This window comes from Atractosteus spatula, chromosome 3 (genome assembly GCF_055471065.1).
Source record: "Atractosteus spatula isolate fAtrSpa1 chromosome 3, fAtrSpa1.hap1, whole genome shotgun sequence".
NCBI classification, from domain to species: domain Eukaryota; kingdom Metazoa; phylum Chordata; class Actinopteri; order Semionotiformes; family Lepisosteidae; genus Atractosteus; species Atractosteus spatula.
The window spans coordinates 68,820,689-68,837,761 of NC_142708.1; the positions used below are offsets into that span (position 1 = coordinate 68,820,689).

General features: G+C 48.9%; 3 protein-coding genes across 4 annotated transcripts; all 3 read left to right on the forward strand.

Annotated features, from left to right (window-relative positions):
* The first annotated feature begins 690 nt into the window (after positions 1-690).
* Positions 691-2,607, forward strand: LOC148838442 (zona pellucida sperm-binding protein 4-like). The gene is made up of 9 exons (XM_088911181.1): positions 691-904; positions 980-1,167; positions 1,245-1,342; positions 1,419-1,546; positions 1,624-1,813; positions 1,901-2,048; positions 2,125-2,200; positions 2,284-2,406; positions 2,486-2,607. Exons 1-9 carry the CDS (start codon positions 691-693, stop codon positions 2,605-2,607), a joined length of 1,287 nt encoding a protein of 428 aa, XP_088767307.1.
* A 7,131-nt stretch (positions 2,608-9,738) lies between these two features.
* On the forward strand, positions 9,739-11,764 carry LOC148838443 (zona pellucida sperm-binding protein 3-like). The gene is made up of 9 exons (XM_088911725.1): positions 9,739-10,101; positions 10,172-10,290; positions 10,366-10,469; positions 10,552-10,729; positions 10,811-10,928; positions 11,052-11,137; positions 11,219-11,337; positions 11,437-11,562; positions 11,649-11,764. Exons 1-9 carry the CDS (start codon positions 9,739-9,741, stop codon positions 11,762-11,764), a joined length of 1,329 nt encoding a protein of 442 aa, XP_088767851.1.
* A 1,914-nt stretch (positions 11,765-13,678) lies between these two features.
* On the forward strand, positions 13,679-15,610 carry LOC148838444 (zona pellucida sperm-binding protein 4-like). Of its 2 annotated transcripts, none has more exons than XM_088911312.1 (9): positions 13,679-13,892; positions 13,968-14,155; positions 14,233-14,330; positions 14,407-14,534; positions 14,612-14,801; positions 14,889-15,036; positions 15,113-15,188; positions 15,272-15,394; positions 15,459-15,610. In XM_088911312.1, the coding sequence occupies exons 1-9, from the start codon at positions 13,679-13,681 to the stop codon at positions 15,608-15,610; spliced, it is 1,317 nt and encodes a 438-aa protein (XP_088767438.1). The 2 variants fall into 2 exon arrangements, with proteins under 2 accessions (XP_088767438.1, XP_088767439.1); XM_088911313.1 differs by having other exon boundaries at positions 15,474-15,610.
* The last annotated feature ends 1,463 nt before the right edge of the window (positions 15,611-17,073 follow it).

A 17,073-nucleotide genomic window follows, 5' to 3' on the forward strand; every position in this document is an offset into this window, starting at 1 on the left:
TGTTTAGGGAAAAACTGTAGAATACGAATGACACAAGGCAGAAAAACTCAACTGTACCGAACAGCTCGTCTGTCTCGGTCACAATCTCCGTAACTCACTAATTTGAACGTGCCAGCAAAACGTCTTTGGAGTGTAATGCTTCTGCCTCTGCGTGCTTGTTTTTCCAAGACAATGCAAGAGACTCCTCGTTTGGATGACTGTAAGAGCAGCTGTATGCCCCTTTTATTATTTACATCTGTACATGAATATCACTGCCAACGATGAAGCTAGTGTGCATTGGTATTTCTATCAGTTAAAAACTGAAAACCGGATTTTTTTTGGCATATAACCAGAAAGTGAACCAACCGAAAATATCCCAAACTGCACATCTCTGTTTATACCGCTCCTCTGTACCGTCAGTTCTTCTCTGAATCGGCTGATGGCACAGAGCGCTTAGAGACGGATGCAGCTCTTTACTCGATAAGAGGTCAAACACATCGTGTTGAGATATTAGTCTAAGCCTCGCGATAGCTCGTTCCAGTCGAACAGGACGCTCCGTGATGAATCAGCTGACTCGGGTGTCGCTCTGAGTGTCCGAAGTCCTCGTGCGCGCGCTACAGCCCTCCAATCGCCGCCCTCAGCCAATCAGGGCGCAGCGAGTATTTCAGGAGCTGAGCGCCGCTTGTCTGCAGTTCCTCGGCGAGTTTCACGATGGAGAAGTCAATGAGCAGAGGGAGGATGGGGTTGTACATTGTGTTGTTTTTGCTATCGTTGGATTGTTCTTTAGCTCAGGTTCAGAAGTGCCTGGTTAATGACAGTGACAAGATAGCATGTGGTGACTTGACTATCGGTAAAAGTGACTGTGAAGCTAAAAATTGCTGCTTTGATCCGTCCAGCCAAAATCGCTGTTACTATGGGAATGAAGGTGGGTTTTTGGATCTTGAGCGTCTTCTATGATGAGCTTAACGGGCTTGGTTTACCAGCTCTTGCTTTCCTCCAGTGACTGTCCAGTGCACCAGGGATGGCCAGTTTGTGGTGGTCGTGTCCAGGAATGCCACCAGCCCTCAGCTGAGCCTGGATTCAGTCAGCCTGCAGGGGGGCAGGAGTGCCCCCTGTGGCCCTGTTGGCACCACTGCTGGCTTTGCCATGTTCCAGTTCCCAGTCAGTGCCTGTGGCACCAGCATGAAGGTGAGGGGCTTGATCCTTCAGCTGAGGATGTTGTTCCTGTGGGGATTCCTGACCTTGTTCATGTGTCCTTCCTCCAGATTGAAGGTGGTGCCGTGGTGTATGAGAACATGATGTCCTCAACCTTTGCTGTGATTGGGGGACCTGCTGGCTCCATCACAAGGGACAGTTTCTACAAGTGAGTGAGCGGCTGCTGCTTCCCAGAGTGCTCTGGTCTTGCTGGATCCCATGACTGCCTGCTTCTCTCTCTCCAGGCTGTTCTTCCAGTGCAGGTATGCAGACGATGACCTTGTTCCAGTGCAGGCTGTGGTCTACACGGTCTCCCCGCCCCCTCCGGCAGTGTCTCCAGGACCTCTCCGTGTGGAGCTCAGGATTGCAAGAGGTAGCTGTCAGGCCTTGGGCTGTGTGAGCCGAGTGTGTGGGGCTCCTGCTGAACCCCGCTGCTGCTCTCGTCCTCAGGAGAGCTGTATGACTCCTACTACAGTGACCTGGACTACCCTGTGACCAAGGTGCTGCGGGATCCTGTGTATGTGGAGGTCCACATCTTGAACAGGACTGACCCCAACATTGTCCTGACCCTGGGGGACTGCTGGGCCACTTCCACTCCCAGTCCTCTCAGCCAGCCCAGCTGGAGCCTTCTGGTTGCTGGGTAACCTGACCCCTGTGGCTCCGACTGGCTTGTCTCTGTAGTGTCCCCTTGTGGAAGAGCTCACCCTCCCTGTTGCTGTCCTTGCAGGTGTCCCTACAGAGGTGACAACTACCGGACCACCTTGATCCCTGTGGGTGGCTCCTCAGGGCTGCCGTACCCAACGCACTACCAGCGCTTCATGATTCAGATGTTCACTTTTGTGGATCCTGCCTCTCAGGTGCCTCTGATGGAGAAGGTAGGGAGCAGCTTGTGGGGAAGGAGGTGGTGGCTGGTCCTGGGCTGTGCAGTGACCCTTGCTCTGCTCTCTCCAGGTGTTCATCCACTGTAGTGCAGCAGTGTGCCAGCCGACTGCTACTGAGCGCTGTGTGCCCACCTGTGGCAGGAGGAGTGAGTTCTGTCGGGACGGGGCGGTTGTGTGCCAGTCAGCTGTGTGTATCCTTTCCTGATGCTGTTGTCCTGTCCTCTTGCAGGAAGAGCTGTTGCTCGCGTGGCAGAGGACTCCTCCAGAGAAACTGTGCTGGTGTCCAGTGGGGAAGTGATCCTGGTTGGATCTGAGCTTCCAGCTCTGGATCAGCTGGATTCCCATCCTGAAGGTGAGGGAGGGGGGTGGAGGCTGAGTGTCTGATCCTGTTCCCTGTGTCTGACCCCTTACTAAAGCTCTTCTCTCCACAGCACCCCGGTTCCTGAGCTATGGGCTGCCGGTAGTAGCTGCCTCCACTGTGCTTGTGGTCTCTGTTCTGGTGCTGATGGCTGTGTGGAGATCTAGACCTCGGTTACAGATGGTCAAACTGTGATCTCGTGTAATAAAGAGGTTTTGTATGCAACTCCAGTCCCTGCTGTCTGTTAAGACTAACTTTCTTTTCCTAGTATCTAAAACCTAAAGCAGAGCTAGCAATTGTCTAAATGTAAAACCTAGTTATATGGAGGGGGTGGGATGCCTTTCTCCTGCTCCAGTTGCATGTGGCTCACGGGTGGACCTGGTACAAGTAATCTGGGTTTCCCCTAATGCTTTGTGTGAAGCTTGATCAGTTCAAACTGTTGCATCCTGTTTTCCTTGTAGGGTGATGTTCTGAGTGAGGTCTTTTAAGTCAAGTTCCTGTTTGTCATTACACTCATACAGGTATATGGTATTATCAAATGCTATTTAGCTATCTCTCGGACGATAAGTAGTACAAAGAAAAACAACACTACAATTGTATAACAAAAAGACGGAGACAACAGGCAGTGTGCAAAACAACAAAAAGGTAATAGATAATTTGCATCAACAGAATGAAATTATAGGGAGTGAGCTTTTTGACATGTAAGGCAGAGGTAGATTTCAATGTGTGTTTGAGTCTTTGGTAAGAAAGAAGGCACTGTGAGGTTCAGATCATAGGTGAGAGAGGCTGGGAGTTTGATAGTTCGGGGGTAAAAACTGTCTCTGAGGTTGGTAGTCTGGGACCGAATGCTGCGGTACCGTTTTCCAGATGGTAGAGGGTCATACAGTCTGTAGCTGGGGTGTGTGGGGTCTTTGATGCTAAGAGCTTTCCTCAAGCATTGTCCGTTATAAATGTCCTGTATAGATGGGAGGGCAACCCCAGTGATGGAATGTTTTCACCACCCGCTGTAGGGCTTTGCGGTCAGCAGTACTGCAGTTGCCATACCACACTGTGATGCAGCCTGTCGGTGTGCTTTCTGTACTGCATCTGTAAATGTTAGTGAGGATCTGGGGACATATCTTAGCCTTCTTCCTCCATCTTAGGAGGTACAGGTGCCGTTGTGCTTTCTTGATCAGACAGGTGGTGTTGAGAGACCATGTGAGGTCCTCGGTGATATGGACGACAAGGAATTGAAAGTTACTGACCCTTTCCACTATAGTCCCGTTGCTGTGGATAGGGGCATGTCCGTTTTGCAGTTTCCTGAAAGCAATGATCGGCTCCTCGGATTTGCTGACATTGAGGGTGAGGTTGTTGTCCTCACACCACGTTGTAAGGAGATTGACCTTGTTGTAATGGAAAGAATAAGGTTCTGGATCCCGAGATGGAGTCAAACGGATGACTTTATTGCATGCAAGGAACAATAAAGCTGAAATCTTGTTTCCCGCAAGAAATGACAAAACGGAAGTGTTGTTCAAAGTGCCGGTACAAACTTTAGGCTTATATAGTCCTTCCTTGCTTCTCTGATTCGTCATTCGTTATTATGGTAAAGGGGGGAGGTCACGTGTTTGACCAGTTTACAGCTTTTTGGCCAAATGGTCAGGGATTAGTCTCCAGGGGTTCCCTAGCTCGCATCTGGAATCCTTATCAGTTAACCCCCTTCCTGCCATAAACTCCAGCCTTAGAAGTCTAATCTTCATGCAGAAAGGACTTAAAATTAACCCCATCTTCACATCTTACTTTAACCTCCTCTCTGTAGGCCCTCTCATCATTGTCATCAGACCTACAACTGTGGTGTCATCGGCAAACTTGATGATGGGGTTGGTGTTATGTTTGGCCTTACAGTCGTGGGTGTAGAGGGAGTAGAGTAATGGACTAAGCACACACCCCTGGGGGCCCCCAGTGTTCAGGGTTAGTGTGCCGGAGGTGTGGTTTCCAAGCCTGACAGCCTGAGGTCTGCCTGTCAGAAAGTCCCAAATCCAGTTGCAGAGGGTGGTGTTGAGACCCAGTGCACTGAGTTTCTTGACTAGCTTCTCTGGAATGATAGTGTTAAAAGCTGAGCTGAAGTCGATGAATAGTCTTGCGTATGTGTTCTTTTTGTCCAGATGGGATAGGGCAGTGTGTATGGCAGTGAAGATTGCGTCATCTGTGGATCTTTTGAGCTGGTAGGCAAACGGGTACGGGTCCAGTGTGTTTGGAATGGTGTCCTTAATGTGCTTCATGACCAGCCTCTCAAAGCACTTCATGATGACAGATGTTAGTGCCACTGGTCGGTAGTCATTAAGACAAGTCACTGTGGTTTTCTTTGGTATTGGGATGATGGTGGTTGTCTTGAAGCAGGTGGGGACTATGGCTTGGGCCAGAGACATGTTGAAAATGTCTGTGAATACACCCGCCAGTTGATTGGTGCAGGCTCTGAGGATGCGACTGGGTCCTTTTTAGCAGAGATCTCCTCACCTCATCTGCAGATAGTGAGAGCAGCTGGTCAGCTGCGGAGGGTGCAGCTCTGTTGACTGGTTCTGTGTTGGCTTCAAACCGAGCATAGAAGGTGTTGAGCTCGTTAGGCAGGGAGGCATCATGGGGAGGTGCACAGATGTTCTTCCTCTTGTAGTCTGTGAGGGCCTGTATACCTTGCCACATGCGCCTTGGGCCATTAGTGGTGAAGTGTTTCTCTAATTCCTGTTTGAGCGTGTTTTTTGCATGTTTAATACCATTGTTTAGATTGATCCTGGCTGCCTTAGTTCTGATTTATTGCTCGATTAAGCTTCATTTCTCATCCAATATCTGAAAGACAACCTGTGTGTAAGCCCAAGGTTAATTCTGTGCATTTCACACTTGGATACAACTGCCTTCCCTTCATAGGATCTTCCTGGGCTCTATGCGGACTCCAATTTCAGGGGCAGTGGGACAGTAACCATTCTAACACCTAGGTAGATAATTCAATGTTTACTTGCACACTCCTCTGTTTAACCATTTTGTAATCAAAATGCCTGTATTTCCTTGCTACTGAAATGTATCAACATTGACAGGTGCATACATAGGAGTATCTGGTTCTTGTCAAACTGTAGCTTGCTGGGGTGTGCTTGGGCTCTCTTCTCGAGTTCCATCTGGACTACACCCCTGCTCCCAGCTGTATTGTTTTGCCTGTCTGGTATTACTGGTTGTCCAATAGACAACAGGTTTATCAATTTGTAACGAGTTGTCTGTTTAGTGCCTGCTCACAAATTGAGTCACAAGTGTGGCAGTCTTGTAGTGAATTACTACTGGCAGTAGTGATAGCCAGAAGTGGGCTGCTGTCTAATTAACGGGTTGGCTTTTCATACTGAGAAAGTGGACCTAGATTAATGCCACCTGCTACAACAATTCAGGACTCAGATTAGTTCCCTCACTCCATCACCTTAAACCAGTGGTTCTCAAAGTTCTTTGACCAAGTACCACCCCTCATCAAACCAAAGCATCCAGCTACCCCCCATGAGTCATTTCCTCATAGGAACCACAAATCTCAAAGACCAACATGAGCGCGTGTGCACATGCGTGTATAATATAAACAGCACTGGGCACTTACCGTTTCAGTGAGAGGGGTGAGCCTTGATACAATTCACAACAGTCGAACAGATCTTAAATCCTCAGGCAGTTTGACTGCCAAGGCCTCGTGGTAAATGCTGCAGTGCGTCCACTTCATATCTGGAGCAATGTCTCTAATTCGTGCAACTCCACCGCTGTGTCTGCCTGTTATCGCTCTAGCGCCGTCTGTGCAAACTCTGATGCATTTGTTCCAGTCGATGCCATTCTCTTTGATAAATTCATTCAGAACTGAAATATTTACTCTCCTATAGTTCTTGTTGGTAGTAGCTTATAGAACAGAAAGTGCTCATGGGCTGTGCCCTCAAACTCATGCCTATCATGAACTAGCAAATTGGCCAAACCAACGACATCTACAGAGTCCTCTAATTGCGGTGAAAAGCATCTGCTCCTTTTGACGTGCTCCATCAGCGTACTTTTGACATCCGCCATATCAAGAATTCTACGAGTGACTGTGTCATTTGAAAGAGGCAGCTTTTTCTCCACATGTAATACGTGTCCGCTCCTTTGCCAACGATAAACAAAGGTTCTTCACAAATAATGTGGGGCTTACCTGCCTGAGCACTCCGCAAGCTTGCGTTTTCCCCGTTTCCATTTCAGAACTTAAAAGAAGTTATGTATTTTTCTCAAATAAACCTAGAAGTGTCCTTAAGTATTTTTCTGCTGCCTATCACGCTTTCCTGTGCTCACAAGCCTGGCAGTGTTCCAAAATCACGCACATTCTCCTCTCTCCCTGTTTGCTGGTCATATAATTTTTAAATACAATTGCCTGAAATTCAGACCAGCCCCCCTATTTAATGTTTTACCACAAGGGCAAAGTTTAAGGCTGTCAGCGCATCGTGTCTCATCTCATTTTGTAAAAACAAAATGCCTGTGCTGAACGCTGGGGGCACGAATTTCTGTGCATCACTTCCAACAATGATCATTGTTGGTGGTATCGGAAATTCATTGTTTCATCGGACTATTTACAAAAAACAAGCACTTCCTTCCAATATTTACTACAATAGACTGGTGTCCCATCCTGGGTGTACCCCACTCTGGGCCTCGATGGATTATCTATGGATGGATTAGACAATTCCTATTACACTACAGATGTAGCTTTTGTGTGTAAAATACAGGTTTAAGCAAGTAAAGTTGGAGATTCACAGATCAGTTTGACAAGAAAAGCTGCGTTTACCCAGCTGTCCAAACACAGAGCCCAACAGAGAGTGGAGACCAGCCGGTTCCTAACCCAACACACAATGGACCATCAGATGTGGGGGGGGGGAGTAGCTAGTTCGGCTGGTTCACCGTGACAGCACGTACAGTATTTGGATGGTGGGGTGAAAATGGAGAGCTTGCAAACTCCCCCAGAAGAAAGCCCACCACGAATCGAACCCAGGACCCCAGAGCTGCAACAAAGCCATGCTAACAGAGAAGCATGCGTGCAGCCCGTTTTTAATCCGTTGCAAACGATCAAGCGCGGCTGCTAATGGAAAGAGCAGCAACGCCAGGCGCCTGTTTCGCTCCTGGATCGGAAGGTGTGAGAACAGTTGTCTGCGCTCCGCGCGCGTCCGACATTTTCGCTGGGACAAAGCGTGTCTGCACTGCACGCAGATCCGGAGAAGGAAATATCACGTCGAGTTTCTCCCTTTTCACCCCGGGGACATAGTTAAAACACGAAAGATGTCGTTTTAGGCTTTTAATTCTTGAAATCGTTCACCCAGCGCTTTTCCTCCAAATTGACCGGCGAAGCAGAAGAACATTCGAACGAAAACAAAGAAGGAGTTTTATCATTTACAAGACTGTAACTATACAATGGTCATTTTGGCAGAAGGAGACATTCACAGTTTTAATTCAATAATAATCTTATAGTCGATGTGAATTCAGACGTGTCGGGACTAGCGCTTATCTTATTCATTTTTTACATCTTGCCAGTAGCAACAGCTGTAACAGGAAATTTTAGATACCGTGACCGCAAAATATAGCGAAGATCCTAGTTTCTAATATTCATTGTAAACAATCAGCAGTCTACTCAGGAGAAATTAGTCTTCACTATTGGCAATAGACACTCTTCAGATCAGTCCACCTCTCTAAATCGACTTCAAATGACAATGTGTGTGTGCTATCGTCAAGACTTAAAGTAAAGCCATTCGTGTTTTCAACTGTAGAAGACTGACTCCAGCAGTCCCCACAACCAACATTTCCACTGGGACACAGCTGGGGGACAAAACACGTGTCGTCACTGCACACAGATCTGGAGAAGGAAATACTGTATCACTACGAGTTTGTCTTTTCACTAGAGGGACACATTCAATCCACGAAATATCTCATTTTCGGCAAATTCATTGAAATCATTTGTGCAAACCTTTCCTACATATCAACCGCCACAAAGGAGAAACACTCCGACGAAAATAAACGAGGAAGTGGAGTTCGCTGATTTAGAAGGTTTTAGAAATACAATTTGTAAGGAATAATAGCAGGCATATCCTAATAAGACATTTAAGTAAGAAGTCAATAATGAGATCTTATGATGTACTGTATGTAAAGTGAGACGTTTTCGGACCAGGTCTTATCTTTTCTCACTAGTTCACCTCTGATCAGATCATTCTCAACATCTGGTGGTCAGCAGGCAAAAGCTCTAACAGGAAATATTAGATGTACGTACCACAAAATACAGCCAGCGTCCTAGGGTAACTGACCGGGGTAAAGTTAGCTTGAAGTTCGAAAACGGTTTTGGCACGCCTGTATCGCTTTCACGAAACCTCCTAGGGTTACGAAAACACTTGCTTTGTGTATAAAGTACATTGTGACTGTTTTAACAGCCTTCATATTGTCGTTTTTATCACTTTTTCTGACCACGCACGAATATTCTTTTGTCCATATCTTCGCAATGGAAGCACAGAACGCCTTCAAACCAAATGCATTTTAAAGAGCACGACTTGTGGAAATTTCCACAGCCTCTACATCAAACTATCAGTGAGCTAATGATCTTTTTTGATAAAAAAGTTTTTTGAAACTGCTCAATAAGGCTTCGTGCGAAAAACCCGTATATCACCATAGGAAGCAGAGCAGCGCAGTCTCCAATTACCCAGACTGTAAGCACGGGAATAAAGTTTGGTTTGATTTCTGAAACCCTTTCTTTATGTCCTGTTTTCACTCAGGTAAGGGTCAACTATATTCACAATACCGACAGCAGAAAGATTCCAATATTCTTTACTCAGCAGCTTATTAAAAACAGCTCCCATGATTTTCAAACCGATTTTTGACACAGAAGACCGACACAGCTTTGCGTTCTGACTCTCTTTTTCTCGTGCTTCTATTTAATGTGGCACTATGCACTGGGATAGGGGAGTGCTGTTCACAAGCCAATAGCTCGGTGACCTAAGAGGTGTCGTGAAAACGCTACAGGCGTGCCAAAATCGTCTTCGAACTTCAAGCTAACTTTACCCCGGTGTTTAACCGTAAGTATTCACTGTAAACAATGACCCGTCTTTTCAGGAGAAATTAGTCTCCATGATCCTCCTTCACTTGAACTATAACGGCTTTTCCACGGGGTTGATTCAATATCCTGTCCTCCTGCGTGTGAGCTGACAGAGTTCGGGTCCTCGTGAAAATCTTCACTCTGCGAACCTGAACGTCATCACGTGCGAAAGTCTCGGTGGCTTTAAAAGGAAGGAGCTCGCAAACAGCAGGTATCGTGGTTTTGCGAGGTGTTTTCATTTCGAGATGGGGTTTTCTAGTGGTCTTTCCTTTCGGCTGTTGACCTTGCTGTTCCTCGCAGTTCTGTGTGACGCTGCGCAATGGCGCGCCCGCGCTAACGTCCAATCCGGCGTCAGGCGCAAGGGGGTCGCCTTTCTGGACTCGCCTCTGCTGCCGCGGCAGCAGAAGCAGCAGGTTATCCGGGCTGTGTCGGCGCAGTGCGGGGAGAGTACGATCGTGGTGCAGGTCAAGACGGACCTGTTCGGCACGGGGCAGCTGATCAACGCCTCGGATCTCAGCCTGGGAGACTGTGCGGTCACCCGGCAGGACACCGCGGCGCAGCTCCTGATCTTCGAGGCTGAGCTGCAGGCGTGTCGCAGTGTGCTGACGGTAAGTGGTTCTGCGGTTGGGCTGCTTTTGGTTCTCGGCTGTTGGGTGACTGGATCTGTGATCTGTCTAGACCGTGGATGAGCAACTGGTGTACGGCTTCTCTCTCCACTACACCCCGAAGCCGGTGGCCAACACCCCCATAGTGAGAACGAATGGCGCTGTTGTGGGTATCGAGTGTCACTACATGAGGTGAGTCCTGGAGGAGCAGCAGGGCTGACTGCCTGGAGCTTGACTCCCTGCTGACACCTGCCTCCTGTCTGCTAGGCTCTACAATGTGAGCAGCAATGCCCTGAAGCCCACCTGGGTCCCCTACACCTCCACCAAGTCTGCTGAGGATCTGCTGGACTTCTCCCTGAGCCTCATGAGTGGTAGGTCTCCCCCTGAGACGAGTCACGGTGTAGTTGGGTCAATGGGATGTGTGCTTGAGATTGGGGTTCCCTTCTCATCCAGATGACTGGAGCTCCCGGAGGTCCTCCAATGTGTTCTACCTGGGGGACGTCCTGAACATCGAAGCCTCCGTCACCCAGGCCAACCACCAACCCCTGCGGCTCTTTGTGGACAGCTGTGTGGCCACCTTGGTCCCTGACCAGACCTCCACTCCCAGCTACTCCTTCATTGCGAACTATGGGTGGGTGTGACCTCGGGTGGCTTGAGCTAGTGAACACTGCCTGCCGTCTCTCCAGTTCTACACTGCCTTCTCTCCTTTCAGGTGCCTGACTGATGCCAAATCCACAGGCTCCAGCTCGCGGTTCATGCCAAGAACCCAGGACACCAAGCTGCAGATGAAGCTGGATGCCTTCAGGTTCTATCAGGATGCCAGGAGCTCAGTGAGTACTTGATCCTGATCCCTTCTGCTTTCATGGGTTTGTGCCGGTTGTGAGAACAGCATGTCCATTACAAGCCCAAGATGGAGGCCTGGGTGTAGCTTGATCCACTCGTGCTCTTGGCAGATCTACATCACCTGCCACCTGAAGGTGACTCCTGCTTCCCAGAGTGTGGACCCCCTGAACAAGGACTGCTACACTGAGGGCAGCAGGTCAGTGAGGAGGCAGGGAGCTGCTGTGTCCAGCTGGTGCTCAGTTGAGGGAGCTGCTCTGACCCTGTGTCCCTGCTGTAGGTGGAGATCAGTGGATGGGAGTGACCAGGTCTGCAGCTGCTGTGACTCCAGCTGTGTGCCTACTGTACGATCCAGGTATTGGGGTGGCAGGAGCAGGAGGGACCTGGCTTCTACAGGGGGTAAGGCACCCTTCCTCTGCCACTCATGGCATGGATCTCCTCAGGGTAGTGGGGGTCAAGAAGTGGTCTACAGCCAGGCTTGTCCTGCTCTTGTTGCAGCTCCTGAGTGGGGAGCTGATGCCACTGTTGGTCCCGTGCTTGTGCTGCAAGAGCAGGTTGCTGAGAGGCCAGTGGAGGCAGAAGGCCAGAGCTCCCAGCTAAGAGCAGAGGAGGACAAAGCCGCAGGTACTGGCAGGAGGTGCTGTCATGTCAGCTGGCCCCTCTCTGTGGCAGTGCCCACTTGCTGAGGCTCCTCTGTGCTTTCTTTCCAGGCCTGCCTGTGGAGGCTGTGATCCTGGCTGGTGTGGTGACTGCTGTGGGGCTGGTCTGTGCTGCTCTGCTGGGGACAGTCCTGCACAGGAGGAAGCAACACAAACCCATGAACTGACTTGATGTGAATGAGGAATAAACTGGTTTGCAAAGTGTCTCTTGTACGGAGCTGCTTCTTTCCTAAGGGGAGTTTTGGGGACTGGTGAAGTTGGGTGGGAATGCAGTACTGTCTAGGATTCCTGCTTCTGCACACTGAGGGTGGTCAGCTGCTCAAGCAAGCAGTTGGGTAGAAAGTGTCAGTTCGGTATTGCTTCTCCCAGACTGTAGCATAGCAACTGAAATCACTAGTAAAAATACCCTGGGAGTGACCGAGTCCAGTGTCTGCGTTCTTCCCGGGAAAAGCAGGGCTCTCTTCAGGAAACGGGAGCAGCCTGAGCCGTGACGTATCGGATCGTACAGGTTTTAAAACGGCGCCACAGGCAGGAGTTCTTTGATGTCGGCTGCCAGAACGAGAGCCCCTCCATGCCTTTAAGGCAATGGATGAATTTATCAACTCTCGCATCTCCGAAGGTCCCCTATTCCGCGAAGAGGAGAAACGGGCACCGCCAATACTTCGTTGGGAAAGCAGTATGTGAACTCAACGTAAAAGGCTTCAGCATATGTACCCAGCATCCTAAATCAAGCGTGTTGTACTTGCGCTGTACGTTAGTTGGACATAAATCCTATTTTAAAGATGAACAGGTTTATAGGCTTTTAAAACGGCCAAGGAAAAGATTACAGGATCTAAACACGTGCATTATTAGTCCACCACACCATGGCCTTTTCCCTATTGCCGTAATTAACGGTGCCCTTTAATGAAGTTTGGTCTTTTCCTCGACGTGTTTGTTTAAAGCGCAAAATGTCTGGGTTTTTCTTGCTCAACATAACGGTCCAAAAGGGGCCGTATCGCCGGCTTAACGGCAAAGGCCAATTTCCAGTGGCCGATGAGCAATACTGTGTTTAAAACAATCTGAAAGTACCGCTATTCTAAAGCGCCTCATAAAAGTGAATACAGACATTAATCGCGAACTAGACATGTGATGCTCCATGTGGACGGAATCGCTAAAACGATAAAGCCCTTTACATCCCTAAAACCAAAATGTGCTCCGTTCATTTGAAATTGATCATTTGAAGCTGCTGTCCACCACAGTAGTTTTTGAGTAGAACATTCGTTTATATTTTTGTTAGCTAAAATATTGTAATTGATCAAACGTGAACGCTAACGTAGTGTATTAACAGCACATATTTGTAAGCTAGACTTCTGCTCTTTCAGGGGGAAATTGCAAAACTTCGCTGGTTTCAGTGTTTAGGGAAAAACTGTAGAATACGAATGACACAAGGCAGAAAAACTCAACTGTACCGAACAGCTCGTCTGTCTCGGTCACAATCTCCGTAACTCACTAATTTGAACGTGCCAGCAAAACGTCTTTGGAGTGTAATGCTTCTGCCTCTGCGTGCTTGTTTTTCCAAGACAATGCAAGAGACTCCTCGTTTGGATGACTGTAAGAGCAGCTGTATGCCCCTTTTATTATTTACATCTGTACATGAATATCACTGCCAACGATGAAGCTAGTGTGCATTGGTATTTCTATCAGTTAAAAACTGAAAACCGGATTTTTTTTGGCATATAACCAGAAAGTGAACCAACCGAAAATATCCCAAACTGCACATCTCTGTTTATACCGCTCCTCTGTACCGTCAGTTCTTCTCTGAATCGGCTGATGGCACAGAGCGCTTAGAGACGGATGCAGCTCTTTACTCGATAAGAGGTCAAACACATCGTGTTGAGATATTAGTCTAAGCCTCGCGATAGCTCGTTCCAGTCGAACAGGACGCTCCGTGATGAATCAGCTGACTCGGGTGTCGCTCTGAGTGTCCGAAGTCCTCGTGCGCGCGCTACAGCCCTCCAATCGCCGCCCTCAGCCAATCAGGGCGCAGCGAGTATTTCAGGAGCTGAGCGCCGCTTGTCTGCAGTTCCTCGGCGAGTTTCACGATGGAGAAGTCAATGAGCAGAGGGAGGATGGGGTTGTACATTGTGTTGTTTTTGCTATCGTTGGATTGTTCTTTAGCTCAGGTTCAGAAGTGCCTGGTTAATGACAGTGACAAGATAGCATGTGGTGACTTGACTATCGGTAAAAGTGACTGTGAAGCTAAAAATTGCTGCTTTGATCCGTCCAGCCAAAATCGCTGTTACTATGGGAATGAAGGTGGGTTTTTGGATCTTGAGCGTCTTCTATGATGAGCTTAACGGGCTTGGTTTACCAGCTCTTGCTTTCCTCCAGTGACTGTCCAGTGCACCAGGGATGGCCAGTTTGTGGTGGTCGTGTCCAGGAATGCCACCAGCCCTCAGCTGAGCCTGGATTCAGTCAGCCTGCAGGGGGGCAGGAGTGCCCCCTGTGGCCCTGTTGGCACCACTGCTGGCTTTGCCATGTTCCAGTTCCCAGTCAGTGCCTGTGGCACCAGCATGAAGGTGAGGGGCTTGATCCTTCAGCTGAGGATGTTGTTCCTGTGGGGATTCCTGACCTTGTTCATGTGTCCTTCCTCCAGATTGAAGGTGGTGCCGTGGTGTATGAGAACATGATGTCCTCAACCTTTGCTGTGATTGGGGGACCTGCTGGCTCCATCACAAGGGACAGTTTCTACAAGTGAGTGAGCGGCTGCTGCTTCCCAGAGTGCTCTGGTCTTGCTGGATCCCATGACTGCCTGCTTCTCTCTCTCCAGGCTGTTCTTCCAGTGCAGGTATGCAGACGATGACCTTGTTCCAGTGCAGGCTGTGGTCTACACGGTCTCCCCGCCCCCTCCGGCAGTGTCTCCAGGACCTCTCCGTGTGGAGCTCAGGATTGCAAGAGGTAGCTGTCAGGCCTTGGGCTGTGTGAGCCGAGTGTGTGGGGCTCCTGCTGAACCCCGCTGCTGCTCTCGTCCTCAGGAGAGCTGTATGACTCCTACTACAGTGACCTGGACTACCCTGTGACCAAGGTGCTGCGGGATCCTGTGTATGTGGAGGTCCACATCTTGAACAGGACTGACCCCAACATTGTCCTGACCCTGGGGGACTGCTGGGCCACTTCCACTCCCAGTCCTCTCAGCCAGCCCAGCTGGAGCCTTCTGGTTGCTGGGTAACCTGACCCCTGTGGCTCCGACTGGCTTGTCTCTGTAGTGTCCCCTTGTGGAAGAGCTCACCCTCCCTGTTGCTGTCCTTGCAGGTGTCCCTACAGAGGTGACAACTACCGGACCACCTTGATCCCTGTGGGTGGCTCCTCAGGGCTGCCGTACCCAACGCACTACCAGCGCTTCATGATTCAGATGTTCACTTTTGTGGATCCTGCCTCTCAGGTGCCTCTGATGGAGAAGGTAGGGAGCAGCTTGTGGGGAAGGAGGTGGTGGCTGGTCCTGGGCTGTGCAGTGACCCTTGCTCTGCTCTCTCCAGGTGTTCATCCACTGTAGTGCAGCAGTGTGCCAGCCGACTGCTACTGAGCGCTGTGTGCCCACCTGTGGCAGGAGGAGTGAGTTCTGTCGGGACGGGGCGGTTGTGTGCCAGTCAGCTGTGTGTATCCTTTCCTGATGCTGTTGTCCTGTCCTCTTGCAGGAAGAGCTGTTGCTCGCGTGGCAGAGGACTCCTCCAGAGAAACTGTGCTGGTGTCCAGTGGGGAAGTGATCCTGGTTGGATCTGAGCTTCCAGCTCTGGATCAGCTGGATTCCCATCCTGAAGGTGAGGGAGGGGGATGGAGGCTGAGTGTCTGATCCTGTTCCCTGTGTCTGACCCCTCACTAAAGCTCTTCTCTCCACAGCACCCCGGTTCCTGAGCTATGGGCTGCCGGTAGTAGCTGCCTCCACTGTGCTTGTGGTCTCTTCTCTGGTGTTGGTGGCTGTGTGGAGATCTAGACCTCGCATCCAGAATACCAAGCTGAATCTGGAGTATGAATAAAGGCCTTGTTCTGAACTCCCTTGTGTACTGTTTTGGATGCTTCCCTCTTCCGTCAGCATGAAGTGCTGTAGTTCAGTGTCTATGTGAAGATGTCCCTGTAAGCCTCTTCAATGGCAGTGTTTTTCCATCTTTCATAGACAAGTACTTGCACTAGTTCTTGGCCAATGCTTTTTCTTGGAGGCTGTGGTCTTAATGATATTCCTTCAACGGGCCTGGGTTCTAATTGACTGCACTTTGGAAGACCAAAGTGGGGGGGGGGCTCATCAGGGCTATAGGGCTCATAAACAATTCCTCTTTCATTCTCAGCCCCGTGCGCAAGTTGACAAACTAGCTCCCGCTCCCATTCCCTTCTGAGTGAGTTCAGCCCACGCCCTCCTGTTCTACTTCTTTAGAACAACACACCAGGACCCAGCCAGCCAAACATTTCTAGTTTGATTACAATTAGTTTTTCCTTCAGCTACCTGTCAAAGCAAAAATTAAACCATGATTTAACTTGGGGACTAGTGCTGTGCATGAACAAAATGGTTGTAACTTTCACCCACTTCTCTACAGCCTGAGTCCAATAAAAGTGGTGGAGATGAGCCAGTTCCTAGCATAACTGAACATGCAAACTCCCCCGGAATGTACACTAGTCAGGAGTCCAACCCAATAGACACTCTTCAGATCAGTCCAGCTCTCTAAATCGACTTCAAATGACAATGTGTGTGTGCTATCGTCAAGACTTAAAGTAAAGCCATTTACTCCAGTAGTCCCCACAACCAACATTTCCACTGGGACACAGCTGGGGGACAAAACACGTGTCGTCACTGCACACAGATCTGGAGAAGGAAATACTGTATCACTACGAGTTTGTCTTTTCACTAGAGCGACACATTCAATCCACGAAATATCTCATTTTCGGCAAATTCATTGAAATCATTTGTGCAAACCTTTCCTACATATCAACCGCCACAAAGGAGAAACACTTCGACGAAAATAAACGAGGAAGTAGAGTTCGCTGATTTAGAAGGTTTTAGAAATACAATTTGTAAGGAATAACAGCAGGCATATCCTAATAAGACATTTAAGTAAGAAGTCAATAATGAGATCTTATGATGTACTGTATGTAAAGTGAGACGTTTTCGGACCAGGTCTTATCTTTTCTCACTAGTTCACCTCTGATCAGATCATTCTCAACATCTGGTGGTCAGCAGGCAAAAGCTCTAACAGGAAATATTAGATGTACGTACCACAAAATACAGCCAGCGTCCTAGGGTAACTGACCGGGGTAAAGTTAGCTTGAAGTTCGAAAACGGTTTTGGCACGCCTGTATCGCTTTCACGAAACCTCCTAGGGTTACGAAAACACTTGCTTTGTGTATAAAGTACATTGTGACTGTTTTAACAGCCTTCATATTGTCGTTTTTATCACTTTTTCTGACCACGCACGAATATTCTTTTGTCCATATCTTCGCAATGGAAGCA

Excerpts from the sequence above, each read along its gene's own strand:
- LOC148838442 (XM_088911181.1), top strand. The coding sequence starts at position 691 with ATGGAGAAGTCAATGAGCAGAGGGAGGATGGGGTTGTACATTGTGTTG. Across the intron at positions 1,814-1,900 it reads TGGAGCCTTCTGGTTGCTGG|GTGTCCCTACAGAGGTGACA; the intron begins GTAACCTGACCC and ends CTGTCCTTGCAG. Across the intron at positions 2,407-2,485 it reads GCTGGATTCCCATCCTGAAG|CACCCCGGTTCCTGAGCTAT; the intron begins GTGAGGGAGGGG and ends TTCTCTCCACAG.
- LOC148838443 (XM_088911725.1), top strand. The coding sequence starts at position 9,739 with ATGGGGTTTTCTAGTGGTCTTTCCTTTCGGCTGTTGACCTTGCTGTTC. Across the intron at positions 10,102-10,171 it reads CGTGTCGCAGTGTGCTGACG|ACCGTGGATGAGCAACTGGT; the intron begins GTAAGTGGTTCT and ends TGATCTGTCTAG. Across the intron at positions 11,138-11,218 it reads TGCTACACTGAGGGCAGCAG|GTGGAGATCAGTGGATGGGA; the intron begins GTCAGTGAGGAG and ends TCCCTGCTGTAG.
- LOC148838444 (XM_088911312.1), top strand. The coding sequence starts at position 13,679 with ATGGAGAAGTCAATGAGCAGAGGGAGGATGGGGTTGTACATTGTGTTG. Across the intron at positions 14,535-14,611 it reads GGAGCTCAGGATTGCAAGAG|GAGAGCTGTATGACTCCTAC; the intron begins GTAGCTGTCAGG and ends TCTCGTCCTCAG. Across the intron at positions 15,395-15,458 it reads GCTGGATTCCCATCCTGAAG|CTCTTCTCTCCACAGCACCC; the intron begins GTGAGGGAGGGG and ends CCCTCACTAAAG.